Source organism: Littorina saxatilis, linkage group LG17 (assembly GCF_037325665.1).
Source record: "Littorina saxatilis isolate snail1 linkage group LG17, US_GU_Lsax_2.0, whole genome shotgun sequence".
In the NCBI taxonomy this organism is placed as follows: Eukaryota; Metazoa; Mollusca; class Gastropoda; order Littorinimorpha; family Littorinidae; genus Littorina; species Littorina saxatilis.
In genome coordinates, this window is record NC_090261.1 from 18,395,778 (window position 1) to 18,414,508 (window position 18,731).

The window sequence follows — 18,731 nt, forward strand, 5'->3', positions numbered from 1 at the left end:
AAATGCTGTAGGCCCAAGAACACCGCCTCGAGCTCGAGGCGGTTGATGTGCCATAGCTGCTGCTCTGGTGACTACCGACCGGAAGTCGTGTGTGCGTCCAAGTGAGCTCCCCAGCCCTTCTGAGACGCGTCTGAGAAGAGATGCGTGGAGGGAGGAGGTAGTGCTATGGGCACGCCCTGTGTGAGCCAGAGAGTGTTCATCCACTGAAGCGTGGTCTGCTGAAACCAGCCCCCGAGAGGGACTGAAACAATCCCATCCCTGGGAGGCCGGGTTCCAGACTGAACTGAGTGCCTCCTGAAATGGGCGCTTGTGTGCCCTGCCGAGTGGGATGAGAGTCGACATGGACTCCATCTGGCCCTGGAGCGACGCAAGCATCCTGGCTGGAGCCGAATGTCGCCCTGACAGGGAAGACAGGAGGGCCTGCAGTTTGTCGATACGTCGGTGAGTGGGACGGACCGTCCACTCCCGTGTATCGAATACCATGCCCAGGTATGTAAAGGTCTGTGACGGAGTCAACTCGGACTTGGTTCGGTTGACCTGAAAGCCAAGAGCCTGTGCCTGGGCAAGAACGAACCGGGTATGCTGGTGGCAGAGTGCTTCTTGCTGATGAAGTATCAGCCAGTCGTCGAAGTACACTCTGAGACGAACGCCGTGCTGCCGCACAAGGGCGCAAAACTGGCACACCACCATTGTGAATACCCAGGGGGCGAGTGAAAGCCCGAAGGGTAGAGCTCGAAACTGAAACACTCGGTCCCCCCCACACGAAACGCAGCCACTTCCGGTCTGCCTCGTGCATGAGGATATGGAAGTAAGCGTCCGTCAGGTCGACGGACGTCACCCAGTCTAGGGGACGAAGCGCCTCCCTGACGGTCGCTGGCGTTTCCATTGTGAACCGAACTTTGCGCAGAAAGCGGTTCAGAGGCGAAAGATCCAAGACCGGACGCCACCCTCCGGACGCCTTGGGTACGACGAAAATCCTGCCGTAGAACCCCAAAGAGGAGTGGTCGAGAACCTCTTCTATTGCATGTTTCTGCAGCAATAGAAGGATCTCTGCTTGGATTGCCTCCCGAGCGTCGGCGCTGACCGGAAACCGGAAATTGGCCGGCGCTCTGGACAGAGGTGCTTTGTCTCCCTGCCAAGGAAGACGGAACCCCGACTGAATCATCCCCATGGTGATCCAGAGACTGTCTGTCCGGGACAGCCATGCTGGAAGGGCCCGGGAGAGGCCGCCTGCTACCAAGGGGTAGAGGCTTGGGGGTGTCTCATTGGGGGTTGGGCTTGCGCCCAGACCCCCGCTTCTCGAAGGAAGGCTTACGCTGGTAAGGGCGGGACCTCGAGCCGCCTCTTCCTGCGTGGGACGCCTTCTGCCCAGAAGACTTGGAAGGCGCTGGGGCAGACCCTCGTGGTTTGTTGCTCTGCTGCTTGAGAGCAAGCTCCGTCAGCTGAACCACATGCTGGTCGCGGGTTTCTTCGGCTTGCCTCCGAAGAGCTTCCAGTGACCGCGACCCCAACAATGCCCCCTCGGAGAAGGGAGAGACTCACAAAGAGTCTATGGTGGCTTTGTCAGTCAAACGCGAGCCGTTGAGAAGGGCCTCATGTCTCCAAAACACAACTTGTAAATAGAGACGAGCCGCGTTCGTCATCTGGGTGTCAGTGACCTTCGCTAGAGCAGCCAGGAGCATGGCTGCGTCTGCCTCTACCGCGTCATCCTGAAATGGATGACGTAATGGCTCTCATCAAAGACCTAATCAGCGTTTCCGCCAGAGAGGAAAGCTCAATGGAGGAACGCCCGCTCTCCTCTAGCCCTAGGAGACCCTGTTCCATGCAAACGGCGGTTCTCTCGCAGCTATACCCGTCTTGCCGCAGACGAGCCAGTTCCGGTGTCACCGGAAGTGGCGCTTTGGGCAACGAAAACGAGGAGAGGAGGGAGTGCGGCTTGCTCGGAAGCCGCGTTCTCCTCGAATTGGCTGGTGGGCCGCCGCCTGCCTGTGCCAAGGCCAACCAAGGCTGAGCAGATGCAGGAGCATTGCCATGAGCGACCAAAAGAGGGAAGGGTGAGGCAGCGTCTGCACCTAACACCTGAGCCATCGCAAAAGGGACAGAAGGCGACTCGACAAAGCGAAACCGCGCCTTAGCATTCCCGATGCCCGCAAAATCCGCCATAGCGGAAGGAGGAGGAGCAGCGAAAGTAGATTTGGCCGAGACACCTTCGGGAAAATACTGCGAAGTGATCTCCGCCGCCAACTCCAGAGTAGGGCCAAGCTTGCTGGGGATACGCAAAGGAGGATCAGACTCAGAACAATCGTCATCACCCTCTATTCCCTCAAAGCAACCTTCCTGTTCTTTGTCAGAATAGTGGTCCGGAATCCCACCGGAAACCCACACATCCGCCGGAACACCAGAGGAGGAAGTGGCCAAAGTCGGCTGACCAAAACTCGGAAGTGCAGAACCAATAGCCAAGAATTGCCCAGCGACAGCGCTACCGGAAACCAGAACCGCCGAAGCGGAACCGGTAGTAGCGAACGGAAGTCGGTGCATCACCGGAGCCGGAATAGCAGGGTCACTGCTACCGGAAACACCGATGTGCTGCCCTCCGCCGGAAATGCTCGCCGAAGCAAACCCGGAAGTGGAGAGTGACATTCTGTGGGTAGCCGCGACAGGAAACCCCGAGGGGAGACCGGAGGAGGCTACCACCTGCGTACTAGTGAAGGGAACAGCCGAAGCCGAATCGGAAGTAGCAGGCCGTTGTCCGCCGACAACCTCTCCCAGGCCGTAAACGGACAAGGAAGCTGTTGCTGCCTGCCCCCCAGAGGCCGGAACAGCCAAAGCTGAACCCAGGGAGACAGACTGGCGCGCGTCACCGCTTCCCCGCACAGATGCCACAGGGGCAGAATGCAGCCGAGGAGGAGGAGTCGTCCGAAATCCCGGCGGAAACGCAGAAGCGAAACCAGGGAAAACAGGTATGTGAGAGCCCCCAAAAAATTGAGAACTCCCACTAACACCACCCAACGCCGGAGCGCTAGAGATGGGCGGTGCTGAGAGACCAAACTCCCCTGGAAAACCAGGTGAATCGGTCAACAGACCAGAACAGTCCGGTCCGATGTCGGCAGAAGTAATGGTGGCCGACGTACGAAGCCGAGAAAGAGACGAAACGTCCCCCACGCCAGGCGGTAGGGAAGCGACCGTCGAGCGAGCCATGTTCCTCTCAGCCGAATGCATAGACTGCAAATCTTGCTTAAGCGCGGCAAACATGGACAAAAGTTCAACCCTAGTCACAACATCACTCGGCCGAGAAACAGGCGAAAGCAAAGGGGGTGACTGAAACACCCGTGCAGACGACGTAGAGTCGATAGACACGCGTGCAGACTCCTTAGTTGCGGGATCGAAAACCTGCACTTCAGACGGCTTAGAAGCTACCGAGGTTCGCGTCTTGGGCTTCGCTTTGGCTTTATCTTTATCTTTATCCTTCCCCGGGGAAGCGAGAAGAGAGACTTGCTTCGACTTGCTCTTCGAGCCTTTTATCCGCCATAATGAAACGAAGTGCCAACGTAACACGTGGTGACAAAATTTCACAGGGAAGGCAAAAATTACAAACTGTCGAAACGGGTTGCGAAAACAAGAACGTTCTTACCAAGAAGAAGAGACGCAACGCAGGAAACCAAGGTCAAATGGCCTTCCACAAAGACCAAGACAAAGAATTGCCAGAGAACTACAACACGTCCTATCAGTAGTGTTGAAGTGGGTGGAATGATGACCGGTAGCAGGGCTCCCGCATACGCGGGGTTACCGGTAGGGGAGGTGACTCCTGTCCTTGACTACGGACTTGTTTTGTTTTGGGAATTACCTCCCCCTGTACCAGGGTCAAGTACTACTTCAATACCTAAGCAATGAACTGAAGTTAATGCTATTTATGTGAGTTGACGTAAGAATATGTGATTGAATCTGTCCCCTGCTCAATGTAATAACCGAACTCCAATGGACACCTGCTTATATGGGCCATATAAGCAGGTGTCATCTGTCACTAAAAACAGTCGTACAGGTACACTTCCCATTTGGATGACAGACTCACATCCTGTGTACCATGTGCCCCACCCCAGTGTCAAACACAGGTTCACTCATAAACTCAGTGTATATATTCAAGGTATATACTTCATATGTTTTTCAGGTTTCTGAACTGTTGTTTTGTTTGACAACTTGAGATGTAAGTGCAAAATGTGTTTTCCTGAGTGTGATAGACATCAAATAAGAACAGAAATTAGAAGGCTACAGAGAAACATGAATACACAATCAGTCACAATGTACATTGTCTGCATTAATAATAAAAGAAAAGGTCAGTACTAACTGAAAGCTTCACAGTAAAAGACGCTGAATCACAAAATACAGTTACTGAGTACTAAACGGTTAACAAAAGAATACAACAAAATAAATTCAAGATGCATATGTTGAAAGTCCAAATCAGAAAAGACAAAAATACATGTTTTCCAATAACAAAAATGTACAAGTTAATCCACAGAATGAAAAGGTTGTACAACAGGAAAAGATTGAACAAGGTAAGTTTTATGTCAAAGCATGAGTTAAACCACAAACGACTGGAAAAAACAACCTGTAGTACTCACACTTTAATATCTACCCCTTCCTGTGAAGAATGGTTAAACGATATTGATGCAACAAAACAATCAGTCATTTCAAGAGGCATTTCCCTTTAAAACTCTTTGTCCAGCCTGTAAAGCATTAAGACAATTCTTGGAAGAGTAAATTTGCTGAAAAACCAACAGGGACTTCTGGCACGAGAGTAATGAATATCAATCAGTTACAATGGACATTTAAGCTTCGAACTGGAAACGCTGATGACAATGAACAACTGCTAAAATTGCTCATCAGAGTTTTTAGAAAGGCAGTACTTTGTTTTGAGATCAAGGTGTATAATCCAGAAAATTCCTCTTTTGTCACAGCACAACAAGGCAAAGATGGTCAAATATCCATGCGTGTCAGCAATTTGCACCACTCGTCAAAACCTGAAAAACATTCCAATACTCCACTCTGAAGCATCAAGTGAAGTACCTGAAGACATCTCAGGAACCTGCCTTAAGAGTCAGGTGGAATTCAGAGCGTGTCAAAATCGGAGCTGTTGGGGCGAGGATGTCGTCTGAGGCCCCCAGACCAAAAGATGGCCGCTGGTACGGTGTGGTGATGCTGAGCTGCTGACAGCAAGGGGAGGTTATCAAAAATCTGATGGCAAGGGAGTGGATCTGAATTCTGTGAACAAGGGAGGGAATTAGAATTCTGACTGCAAGGGAGGTAATCTGAAATCTGTTAACAAGGGAGGGAATCAGATTTACAAGGGAGAGAATTAGATTCTGACTGCAAAGGAGAGAAACAGACATGTTTCAACAAGGGAGAGAATCAGAATTCTGACTACAAGTGAGATAATCAGAATTCTGACTACAATGGAGAGAATCAGAATTCTGCTTGCAAATATGGGAATCCAAAATGTTATTAAAAGGAAGAGAATCAGAAACTCTGCTAACAAGGGAGGGAATCAGAAGTCTGTTAACAAGGTAGGGAAATAAAATTCTGTTCACATGGGAGGGATTCAGAATTCCCAAGGGAGCGAATCATAATTCTATTAACATCAGGGAAAGGTGACTCAGATTTCTCTTTTCAAGGGGGAGAATCAGAATTCTGTTAACAAAGGAGGGACTAAGAATTCTCACTGTAAGGGAGAAAATCAGAATTCTGTAACTAAAAGGAGATACATTAGTTATCTGATGGTAATTATCCACAATCAACAGAACTGGGGAGAGTCAAATACAATAACAGAAGACACATTCTGATCACTATACATGATTGACAATGACCGAAATTACAGTTACATGTATATATCACCAATGTCACGTTATTTAAATAGGGATTTTTAGCGAGTAGTATTTGATACTGTTAAGAATGCACAGTCAGTGCATAAGTTTGCCACATCAGTTCGACGGTGAACTATAAAGGCAGTCACCAGAGTAGCTGATGAAGGATGATACGTACAGATGGTGGAGACAAAAAATTGCAACACTCTATTACGCAATTTGAGGAACTTCCATGGAAGAAGACCCATCTACATGTACAACAAGTCTGTGAACTACAGGAAAAAACATCTCGTCGCTGTCAATGCAAGACCTCGTATGTGCAGTTTTGCAGTTATGAGAAAAACGAAAAAAAAATTTTTTTAAATCTGTGTTAATGTTACCTGTAACATTCTGCCTTCCATGGACTTCTAATGTACTGGGGAGGCTTCGTGTTACTTTTTGTGCTAATCAAATGCAGTGCGCCTGATGTAGGTACAATAATGTGCAGATATGAGGAATTGACCCCAAGTCATGGGCTGTTTTCTTGTGTATACGAGGTTTTGCACTCACAAACTCAACAAAAATGACGAGACAAAATTGTTTAGCATGAACAAGCAGAACAAAAATGATTTATGCAATTCTGCACATGCGAGTTCGTAGGTTCAGACAGAAAAAGAGAGAGAAAAAGAGAGAGAGAGAGAGAGAGAGAGAGAGAGAGAGAGAGAGAGAGAGAGAGAGAGAGACAGACAGACAGACAGACAGAGAGACAGGGACAGAGTTGAAGAGACATAAAAGAGAGAGACAGAGACAGAGCGTTATTTTCTTTAAACCCCACTAATGATATTCTGATTGGCAAGGCTTTATATTACAGGTCCCACTGTAGTGGAGCTCATAATTATTGTTAACAATGTACTGTTCAGAAACAAGTGATGGAGGCACAAACTAAATATATTGATAATTAATAATACATATGATAATTTAAAGGAAATGAACAGGGTTGATTCAGAGCATTTTCAGTTTCAGAGAATTTTGTAGTGTGGGAATATGTGATGAACAAGCTACAGTGGTACCTGGGATGACATTAGACAGCTTTGGGACCAGTACAAATATTGTCCCTTTATTGCAGGTGCTGTCGGTTTTTCCCCCTCACATCACCAGTTTTAATGTCCCCATTAGGCCTGTGAAGTATATAAAGCACACATTTTGTTAGTTAACGGACATGTACATGTATAATTTTTGTCAAGATAATAGACACATTGGGACAACAGAAGGTGTCCTTTCTTGGGAGGTGCCCCTTCATTGGAGGGGCCTCATTGTGCAGGCACCACTGTAGCTAGAAGCTGATGTTTTATGATGGAGGTTGGGTGGCACGTGCGCTCATGAGATTCTTCTTGCTGATATTGTTCAACATTTACTGGCAATGAATGGGTTTGTTACGAGAGTGTTAAAGCAAACAAGTGAAGATGAAAGATGAGAATAAATTTGACAGCTAGAGGTAAAAAAAACCACTGGGATGGGTCGACCTATTCAAATGTTTTTTAGTGTTTAAAAAAAAAATATTGTCCAACTTTGTTTTTTTCATAATTTTGTACAGCACAATGAAGAAATTAATCAATAAATACAAGGACAACCAAAATGCTGAGCTCTTACTTAATAAAATATCAAGGTTTTTTTTCTCCTCACGTCATGACTGTGGTTTGAAGATACTCAATTATGTAGAAATCAACCCCCCGCGGGTTATAGGGGGAAGAATTTACCCGATGCTCCCCAGCATGTCGTAAGAGGCGACTAACGGATTCTGTTTCTCTTTTTACCCCTGTTAAGTGTTTTTTGTATAGAATATAGTCAATTTTTGTACAGATTTTAGTCAAGCAGTATGTAAGAAATGTTAAGTCCTTTGTACTGGAAACTTGCATTCTCCCAGTAAGGTAATACATTGTACTACGTTGCAAGCCCCTGGAGCAAATTTTTGATTAGTGCTTTTGTGAACAAGAAACAATTGACTAGTGGCTCTATCCCATCTCCCCCCTTTCCCCGTCGCGATATAACCTTCGTGGTTGAAAACGACGTTAAACACCAAATAAAGAAAGAAAGAATGTAGAAATCAGCCTCCATGCAGTCTTACATATTGCATTCAATGGCTAACTATGGCAATACGTCTTCTTTGAAGGTCTCTTCACTATATGCCGTACAGAAGAGTGTTGTTATTAATGATATCTTCTCTCCTGTATAGACCATCTTCAGAGATCTTTCTTTATTTGGTGTTTAACATCGTTTTAAACCACGAAGGTTATATCGCGACGGGGAAAGGGGGGGAGATGGGATAGAGCCACTTGTTAATTGTTTCTTGTTCACAAAAGCACTAATCAAAAAATTGCTCCAGGGGCTTGCAACGTAGTACAAACTGGGAGAATGCAAGTTTCCAGTACAAAGGACTTAACATTTCTTAGGTTAGTAACTGATCGAACTGTCGCTTTTCAAGCATTTCACCTAAATTAAACAAGAATGTCACAGTTTGTGTCTATGGTGCAAGGTAGCCGACCGTCTCATTGTAGCCAAGTTACGACAGTTGCTCGATTGACGCATTTCACGTCTTCGATATTCTGTCTTGAGCTCATTTCCCAATGAGCTGCCTTAAAAACAGGAATGTCCTGCAATTGTAGTATGCGTTGGAGGTTTCTTTTGGATGGGAAAGGACATTTTAAGAAGCAGTGAGAGACCCTGCAAATTAACATTGAAAGTGGGAACTTCGGAAGCAAAGTTGCCAGCTACTCGGTATGCAAGAGCTAAATTGAAAGCCGAAGTAGTGGCTTCGAGAGTTCTGAGGTCAAGGTCGAGGAAATTGGGGGAATCCCAATTAGTGCGCATGCGTTTGTAAACGGTAGGCTTGGTGACCAGAGGAAACAAATCTCATCACGAGTTCGTAAATGGGCGAACGTTGATCACGCTGTAGCTTTTACTATAGTTGTTGCTTCTGCCTGGTTGAACGAAAGGGTCGGTTCAAAGCTGTGATGATTGTCTTGAAATTGAATGACTGTCTATAATAATGATTTTGTTGACCAGAATGTTGGGGAAAATAAAACATTTTTTGTTTATGTGGTAGCGAAGTCGGTTATGTTAAACCTCTTCTTTTTTTAATGATTGTGTATCGGTAAAACTTGTTTTGGACAAAATAGGTTGGTTAGAGCGAACGTTTGGGTTACTGGTAAATTTGAAAAGGCAGAAATCAATCAGTGTTTGGAGAATCAAGATATAAGGTGTAGTGAAAAGAAGATAAGTTCAGTGACTTTCATATTAATTGGGAAAATGTGTGTCCGAATTTTTACAAAAGATAAATTGTTGTACTTTGGTATTTGTACATTTTGTTTGTCCTCGTTAATTGTGTACAGGATGTATGTTTATATAAAGTTGAAAGTCAAGATTGTATTTGTTTAGCCTACGCGCGTGTGTGCATGTGTGTTAGACATAGACATAGACATAGAACACTGTATTATCTCAATTACGAGAAACTCAGGTGTGGTGAATCATAATAAACAACATAAAACGTAAGAACATCAATAAAATATCGAGGCACAAATACTCAGCTCATAATAGTGTGTGGTAAGGGGGGATAGGGGGGTGCACACACACACACACACACACACACACACCATTGAACACATGCACACACACACACACAAACACACACACACACATGCACACACACACACACACACCGTCGAACACACACATAACGTCGAACACACACACACACACACACACACACACACACACCGTTGAACACACACACACTGTCAAACACACACACACCGTCAAACACACACATAACATCGAACACACACACACACACACACAAACACACACTGACACGCGCGCACACGCAAACAAACATATGAAGGAACAGACGCACAATTATACCTGCACGCACGCACACACAGGCAGGCAGGCACTCGCACAAACACACACACACACACACACACACACACACACAGATAAAGCAATGACAAAAAAAATAGCAGAAACTTACACTTGAACACTCGAACACTCGAACACACACACACACACACACACACACACACATGAAGCAATGACAAAAACAACAGCAGAAACTTACACTCAAACCCACACACACACACACACGCACACACACACAAACACACAAACACACATGCACACAACGAGCCCATTTTTCATAGAAACACAGTAACCCCCTCGTATAAGCGGGAATGAAAGAGTGGTGGCCAATGACCCAGAACAAACAAAAGTCAAAGCTGGCAACTCAGGTTTGTATTCAGGGAAATTTGCACGAAATGCATGCACAAGATACGACTTTTCCTTCTATTTTCTCTCTTTGGGACTTTCATTTGCGTCAGCTCGGTTTGATATGAAAAACTGAAGAAAAGCCCTGCCTTTTTGCAGTGAGAAACTGTGGAAGTAGCGTGTTTACTACTGGGTCTGGCTGAAGTACATTTACCCTCATTTACTTCCTCGTTAGCTTCCAAAGTAAACTCTTTTTTCGTCCCATGCATGCGAAAGTGAGGATGTACTTCCGATGTCGCTCAAAACATTAGAAGTATTCGCAAACTACCCTGAGTTACTTCCTCGCTTTGCTTCGAAGTAAACCCTTTTTCCGGCCCATGAATACGAAAGTGAGGCAAGTACTTCCAATGTCACTGAAAACTTCGGGAGTTGTCGCGAACTTCCCCCATAAGCATACGGGCCCAGAAAGCAGCCACCATGTTGATATTTGGTACTGTCCAAGTGGAAGGATGCTCTTATCCCATGAAAAAGGCAATTGACAGATCTGTAGTTTTCATGATGGTTTACATGGTAAAAAAAAGGTATATTGTTTGCGCTGGGACACTAAATAGTTCAGTCAAATTCTTCCCCAAAAGGCCTCAACCTTAAACTTAAATTGTCTTAAATTTGATCTCAGCTGTTTTGTACTGAGTGAATGTGAGTGCATAATACATGAATACTAAAAATGCGCTAAAATCATCTGAACAGAACAGTGTTGTTTTTCAAGTCAAAGAGTGCAGCCCTTTAAAAATTAAGAATAAAGACTGAGCATGCCCCGGAAGCCAGTTGGAAAGTAGAAACCCCCCCCCCCCCCCACAAAAAAAAACTGCACCACAAACTAGACATCCCATAAACTATTATTTGCCACAATCAAAACATAAAGTACATTTCCGGAGTTAACAGATAAGATTTTCTGCACAAATGGTGCATTTTTTCAAGCAATTTACGCCAGTACAAAAACTGAGATTTGTTCTTGAATCTAGTTTTAATAGCTTACTTACCATACCTTACAATAGTCTAGCCCAGGGGGGTTAGAGCGATCGACCCATCATTTAAACAAAAGTTTGAAATACCTCGGATTCCGGAAATAGCCCAGAGTTAGTATAATCTGACATCTCGCATGTTCACTTTTCCTTTGGTGGAAATCTCTGCTGAACTTCCATTCTAGGAGAAGAGGGGAGGCGGGAGGGAATCCGTGTAAGGTATGGTAAGTATGCTTATTAAAAATGAGATTTAAGAAAAAATCTGTTTAATTGCACATACATGTACAGTGTACCATACCTTACAATAGCCTGAATGCAAAGAACAGGCGGAGAGACAACCTAAAGATGAGGTTCCGCGGTGATCTGTAGCTGATGGGTCACTAAGAAGTGAATTGAGCCCAAGAGGCTGCCTTTGAAAGGTCAAATCATAAGACCATTGGGAAGAGGTTGCCTCATGCTTTCAAGTTTTTGAGCCCAAGGACATCTCGCTGGCTATAAGACGAGATCCTCTGTACAGAAACAACTAACACAGAGTATGGATTCGATCAGCGGAGTAAGATCTTCTGCTCTCTAATGTCGATGAGAAAATTCCTGAGAACAGGAACAGAAACTTAGATAATGCTGCTAGTAGTGTGCATCTCCTACAAGCGTCTGCTCGACATGAGAGCACAAATGAAGCAGCTGGAAGGAAGGGGTCGATGCTCACAAGAAAATTATTATACAATAAGGGAGCAGAAGAAGCAATGAAAATCTCAGATTTTTGGTCCCTCCCCGTTGCTGCTGTAAAACGAGCCTGGGTTGAGAGGGAATTAGGCTCGTGGGGCGTTATTCCTTAAAATGTAAGAAGAGGGTGCTGGCCTGAGTGGGTAGGCCCCAGCCGCACTAACTGAAGGGCCCCGTCCTTCTAAGGGAGGTGTGCTGGAGCCAGTTTTAAGGTTGAGCCTCCAAGTGAGGGAGAACAATGGAACCACTTGCTCAGACCTCTTAAGTAAAACACTTCCTGATCCGCCAGGTTTGGATTAATTCCCAAATGGCAAAGCAGAATCGAGTATACTCTATGAGAGTAAAAGACTCGACCTGAGAGCTGGCTGGTAATTGAAGCTAGTCTGGTGAGCCCAGTGTTCGTCACGGTGGTTCTGCTTCCCCTGTAAGGCCAGAAGTCTTTTAACACTTTCACGACGGGAGGTGACTATATTAGTAATAGCGCTGACACGCCCACGGACGGGAAGTGACTATTTTAGTATTGGACATACAAGGTACACGACTCGTGATTGCTTCCCGGTTTTTGAAGCTTGCAGTAAATTGAGTTGTTTCCCTTGACACACTTGGTGTGCCCTTCCGCCATATGCAAAATTAGCCTGATTTGTGTGGTTTTTTCGAGAAAAAAAATGAATCAAAGGCGAGCCTTGTCACGGGAGGAGATTCTCCGGATGTTGGATCTTGAGGACCCTGTAGATCATGATTCCGACGTGTTGTTTTCGCCTCAAGAAAGCGATAATAGCAGTGATATTGAGGAAGAAACAGTCCTGTTGTTGCTAGTATGAGTCGTCAAACTACACGTGTTAGGGTGGTACTGCATGAATCTTCGAATGTGTAGTTGCAAGGGGGGCGTGGCAGCACTGATAACAATGGATGGCTGGAGCCTAATCCTTTTGGAAATGTTCATAGGTGTACAGTTGGGACTTTGTTGTGAAAATGTGACTTATATTCAATATGGATTACCTAGACATCATTTGGTGAGTGTCACAGTTTTGTTTCATTTGAGTCAGGATGCTGTGAGTGAATGCGGGATTTGCTTGTTTTTTTCTTTGTACTGTCTCCTTATTTCTGTGTAGAATTTTAACAATATTTCAGCTAATTCATAGGTTTTACACCTTGTTTGGTTATAAAATTATTTACAATACTTTCTGTTAAAAAATAACTTTTAAAAAAGCAGTGGAAAAGAAAACACACACAAAAAAACGTTAAAAAACACAAATTATCCCCCTTTCACCCCCCCTTTGCTAAAACAAATCGCGTGACAAACTTATAAATAGCACGACTGAACTGGGCATCCATTTTTTAATTAGTACACAACATTTGGTGGTGATTGGACTTAATTCAAGCTTGCTAGACAGATTTCTTTACAGTTACTGTTTTTTGGGAAGTTTCTTGGTGGCAAGCTTGGGCAGGCAGGACGTTAACGCCGTGGCAATGCTAGTCACAATAGTGTTAAGAGAGCAGAACAATGGTGACTGCGCGTGAGAGCGAGAAATAAAAAGACCGAACAATACTGTACTCACGTGATTGACGAAGATGATTCGAATAAGAAAGCACGACGTTTCGACCACTGACTTCAGGCACAATTAAAACACACAAAAAAGAAGAAGACAGACAACAGAACAGAAAGAAGATCTACAGATTAACGATTCACATTTTACGACTCACAAACCAAAGCAATAAGCTATCTTTGGATTGTGAGCTGAGGGGGGTTCGCGTCTGTGAAGGCCCAAGTGGGCACGGTTCCCTTCTCACCAGGTGAGCGAGCCAACACGGACACGGTTTGTTTTGAAATGGACTTTTCCGTCACTCAGGCGAAGAAGAGAGCATGTTGCGTGGTCGAGCTGTCGCGTGGCTTTGCTACACTTGGGCTTTGGAACAGCAGCAGTGCTGAGTTGCTTATCTTGCTGAGCAGGTAGAGGAGTTCCCGGGGAACTCATCCTTAATGTTAACAAAGCAAAAAAGAAAGATCTCACCGGTTTTCTGAAGTCGAAGACGCTGAGAGATGGGATCGATGTTGCTGCAATACAACTCGAATACCCGGATGTCACGTGATAGCCCAGATTATATAAACTCTCCGCTATTTTCGGAATCCGAGGTATTTCAGACAGTAATCTTTAAAAAAAATTATGGGTCGTCGATCGCTCTAACCCCCCTGGGCTAGGCTTTTGAAAGGTATGGTAGAGTATGTACAATTAAATCTAAAATCGATTTACCTACTAAGAATAACATTGTAGCAACATTCATTAAAGTGAATTCGTGGTCCAGTGATTCATGCTTAATATGAAACTCTGCACAGCTTAAAACGTGACTTTTTGTGTGTGCATATCTCCCTATATACCCCCATAAATTGCTGAACGGTATAAATCAGTTCTACCCACTTTTTTGACTAAACAAAGGGGCAACTTGTTCAAATAAAGCTTCAACGCATCAGACAGTGGAACTAGAAGAGAGAATTCTGATGAGGAGGAACTATAAGTGATGTATTTAGTAAACATGAGTACTTTCTTGACCAAACTTCAAAGGAGAAGGGCGGTCAGTGCAGCGACCATATGTGCGTGCACAGCTCGAGAGTGCGTCTTACCACTAAGGCTGTGAACAACACAATTTGGTGCAAAAACAAGCTCAAGGACTTCTTGGAAACCAGTTCCACCCAGCTGCCCCACACAACCAAGAAAGCTCATTTGTGTATGAAAAGGTCCCAGTCGGAGCACCACACTCTTGACTGGACTGTCAGGTCAGACAATAGACTGAGCCTTCTGGAACAACGGTTGATCGAATGTGACCACTGGTGTCATCTGGCACTTTTGAGCGTGTTCACATATAAAGATCAGGGTGGAGTAAAATGCATGACATATCACCAGAGTTCAAGTCTATCATTGGCATGAAGACAACCTCCAACATTCCAGGAAACAAGTACACCCCATCGTGAGTCATTTGCGTAAGTCCGTTCCACGCCGGTTGCGGAGATTTGAGTAGCCACAAAATTTTCCATAGGGGACTTATGGGTATAAATCTCATCATCGGTACTGATGTCAGCACGATCTTTGTATTATGTAACAAATTTAACAGACACAAGTCCGTTCCAGTCAGACCTGGAAAAAGCGCATTCAATACTGAATCATGCAACACTCATGAAAATCTATTGTGTTGCTCTGTAAAGTGAAAAGCGTGTTGCACACTTTTTTTTTCTCAAGGAAAACTGATAAGCGAGATGAGAGAGAGAGAGAGAGAGAGAGAGAGAGAGAGAGAGAGAGAGAGAGAGAGAGAGAGAGAGAGAGAGAGAGACAGAGAGAGAGACAGAGAGACAGAGAGACAGAAAGACAAGAGAGAGAGAGAGAGAGAGAACCCGTTAAAACGGATACCAATCTTGCCAATTTTGGCGATGCATCTTTAAAACCATACAACAGCGAATGACCAAAAAATTTGACTTCGCTAATATTTTGTTTGATATTTTTCAGCGTGTGTTGAAACAAGTGTGAAAAATTACAGAAATGTACTCGACCGACTTTATGATACAGAAATTTTAATATGATGACATGTCAACAATAGTATAAATGAGGTTTGGGTTATTGAATAGGTTATCTGAACGATCAGTTACAATCACAGGACCTATCTTGTAAGAGGTGCAAATCTTTCGTAAACGTTTGTTGTAATGATGTGTTTCGATTTGGATTAGTGCAACGTGTCTTTCCAATATGGCTGGACATAGTGTTATTGCATGACGTTTTTGTGGGATAAAATTAGATCAGATTCTCAATTTGCATATTTCCTGTTGCATCCGAATGATTTTAACCCCCAAAAATGACATAAGGGAGAGCAGAGTCCAAACAATCACATATTAAAAAAAATATAAAAACAATTGTAATTCAATCAAGTTGGCGTTTCAATTATATAAACAGATTCTGTGATTGGTCAGAAAGCCCAAACTCATTAAAAATTACTGGTCACCAATTGTCGATGACCACTTAAGTTACAAAAGCCAATGATCACCTTCTGGTGAGGCGCATTGATACAACCTCAACTAGTTTGTTTGTTTGTTTATTTGTTGCTTAACGTCCAGCCGACTACGCAGAGCCATATCAGGACGAGGAAGGGGGGATGAAGGGGGCCACTTGTCAAGCGATTCCTGTTTACAAATGCACTAACCCATTACTTGTGTCCCAGCAGGCTTTAGTAAAACTAAATTAATACCTACTGGAAGATTACCAGTTTCCAGTATGTTAAAATAGGCTTAACCTATCTACTGCTGGACTTACATCAGAACACTAACAGATTAAACTATACATGAATCGCGAGACAAGCGGCAAGAGAAGAGATTTTTGGAAAAAATACAGGTGAATGAGCAAGAAGGCAGAAAAAAGAAAAGAATTCATGAAGAAAAAGAGAGCATGACAGGAAAGAGGAACCAAAAATCTACCTAACAGCAAACTAGAAAGCTCCTGCGGTTCCAAAAACAGGAGGGGCCTTTAATTTCATAACCGCAGTGCCCCACTGCGGGACCTCAACTAGTCTCGGTTAGCTTTGAGGGTCATTTTACAAGTAAGAAATGTACCAGGCCTACGAAATACAAAGACCATAAGTTATGCGAAGTGATGACGTCGAATACTTGACGTAAGTTGATGCATGAATTCTTCCGGACTACTTCAGTCAATTCCAAAGATCGATCGCTTTTGGAATGAAAAGATATTGTTTAGAGTTTGCTGTCCAGAAACCCGTAAAAAAAGAAGGGAAAATGTATGTGAAAGACAAAAAAACAGGAGCAGAGTGATGAGATAGGAATACGGAGATATATTTCTTGGGACTTGACCCTTGCAGGTAGGTGGACCGAAAGTAGTATGTGAACAGAACAGAACCAATTCTGGTCGGTTCACAACCGCATGGAAGCAGGAAAGAGATCATCATCAGATTGAATTACAATAACATTAACATGCTTCCATTTAAAACTTCGAGGTCTTCATCCGTCGGGCTTCAATAATAAGCTTTGGTCGGGCGTCAATCCACGATGACAACCTCTGAGAGGGTAAATTCACATAGTGCAATATCATATTTGATTGTATCCCTTTTATGTTTTATGTTTTATGTGTGTCGTCCTATACAATTGTTGTTATAATCGTTTACAGGCAGGCAGGGTGTGCCGCAGAAAAATTTCCATTTTTATGTAATATTTTAATGGACAATAAAGTGCTGTTATTGTTATTGTTAAAAGCTTCAAATGGAAGCTTGTCAATGTGTAATAATTGACCAAGACATTTTTGCACAGTACATCCTGCCGCAAAATTTACCATTAACCCCATTTTGAAAAATGGCATCAGAAGAGGTAAAAGTGATCGTAGTGTCTGAACAATATGCATGTTGAGTGATATGTATCATAGTGTTCGCAATCTGCCATGTCCAAAAAAAGATATAAGTATACCTTCAGAAACTTTAAAATGATGACGTTCTAGTACAATTATTTGCATTCAGACGTAATCGTATGCCGTCTATGTGTTTGTGTGGGTGTGTTTCTGTCTTTCTCTTTCCCACAATTTTTCAATATCAAAGTGAATGTCAATATCCGCAAGTCAAAACACATTTTTTAAACATTTTTTCTCTCTCAATCGTTCTCTCTCCCAAGTCATACAGGTCTTGATGTTCACTTTGACGTAACAAAAAATCGCAAGTATACCTACATTCGCCTGAAATGACTGTTATATATACAAAGAAACATTGATTTAATGTTTAACAGATAAAGATTTATTAAAATAATGAAACATTTTTTGTGTGAGTGAAAGAAAGAGGGAGAAACACACATGACACATAGGCACATAAACTCCAAAATATGCATGCATGCTTCCTTCGCCTATTTTGGTACTTGCTGTGTTGATTCCAACACAACCTTTTGCAGTAAGTTTAACTAGTTCCTTTTCTTTGCAGGTGCTGATTTGGCAGATCATGCATTTTTCCTCTTTATTCTGTAAAGATATATGGCTTAGCTAAAGAAATCTAATACGTGTAATATCAAACAGACAAATCAAACAGCTCTTATGTGGGGTTTTTTTACCCCCACCCGCCAATGCATTCCTAACACTGGTAGAAAACTCTATTCATCCCTTTGTTTTGTTTTTTTCATTATCACAGTGCAATAAATCTAAGACAGAAGACTAAACACAGATGAAATATTCAAAAAAACTATAGGGCTCGCCACAAAAATGTAAAGTAAACTCAGTGCAAGTGTTCGAATTGACGTGGCCGGTAAACTTCTAAGGCCTTACCCATCTAGCTGTCGCTCAATTCTCTATAAAAAAACAACATGTGTACGCGATAACAACAGCTAAATCTGTTGTGTCATCTATTGTTAAAATCACCACATATAGCAACAATCATCAATATTCTTGGTTTGAACACATATAGCTCGCGTACCTCAGAGGATTTGCTTGCCGACTGGCAGGTGTAGGCGTCGTCTGCTGCAGAAATTTGTTCAAGGTTATGTCAACTTCCGGTAGGGAAGGCGATTTGAGTGTATTGTGCAGCGCAGCTGATTTCAAGCGAAGATTTAACGTACTTCCTACTCATGTACAAGGGTGGATTTGTTAGCCAGAACTTTCACTCCCTAATGTCCTTCTAAAACCATGAAGTTTTAATTTAAGACAATTTTGTTTAGATTGTGTTCTTTTTTAGGTTAGGTTAGGTAATACTTTGTCTGAAATCTTCTGTGCTCATTCTCTTCATTTTCTTTTTCTGTCAACTCTTCTTTTTAGCTTATTGTTTTTGTAACTTAATTGTGCTGACAAAGACGAAAAGTTCTTGTTCTTCTTGTTCTTATGTATTCTTGTTGCTGTTTTCTGGTGAGTTCATTTTTTATTGTTATCTTGTT

The 18,731-nt window shown here is 43.5% G+C and overlaps 1 protein-coding gene across 2 annotated transcripts in view; it reads right to left on the bottom strand.

The window, feature by feature from the left end:
• LOC138952779 (ral GTPase-activating protein subunit alpha-1-like) overlaps positions 1-18,731 on the bottom strand; it is a 499,987-nt gene that overhangs the window by 21,296 nt on the left and 459,960 nt on the right. Inside the window, exon 48 of one of the 2 annotated variants that reach the window (XM_070324511.1) lies at positions 3,885-5,198. The exons of the other annotated variant lie outside the window; for it this stretch is intronic. Within the exon in view, the coding sequence (XP_070180612.1) occupies positions 5,104-5,198 (95 nt within the window). The 3' untranslated portion in view covers positions 3,885-5,103. Of the gene's footprint in view, positions 1-3,884; positions 5,199-18,731 lie in introns of those variants that run through there. 2 annotated transcript variants of the gene reach the window in all.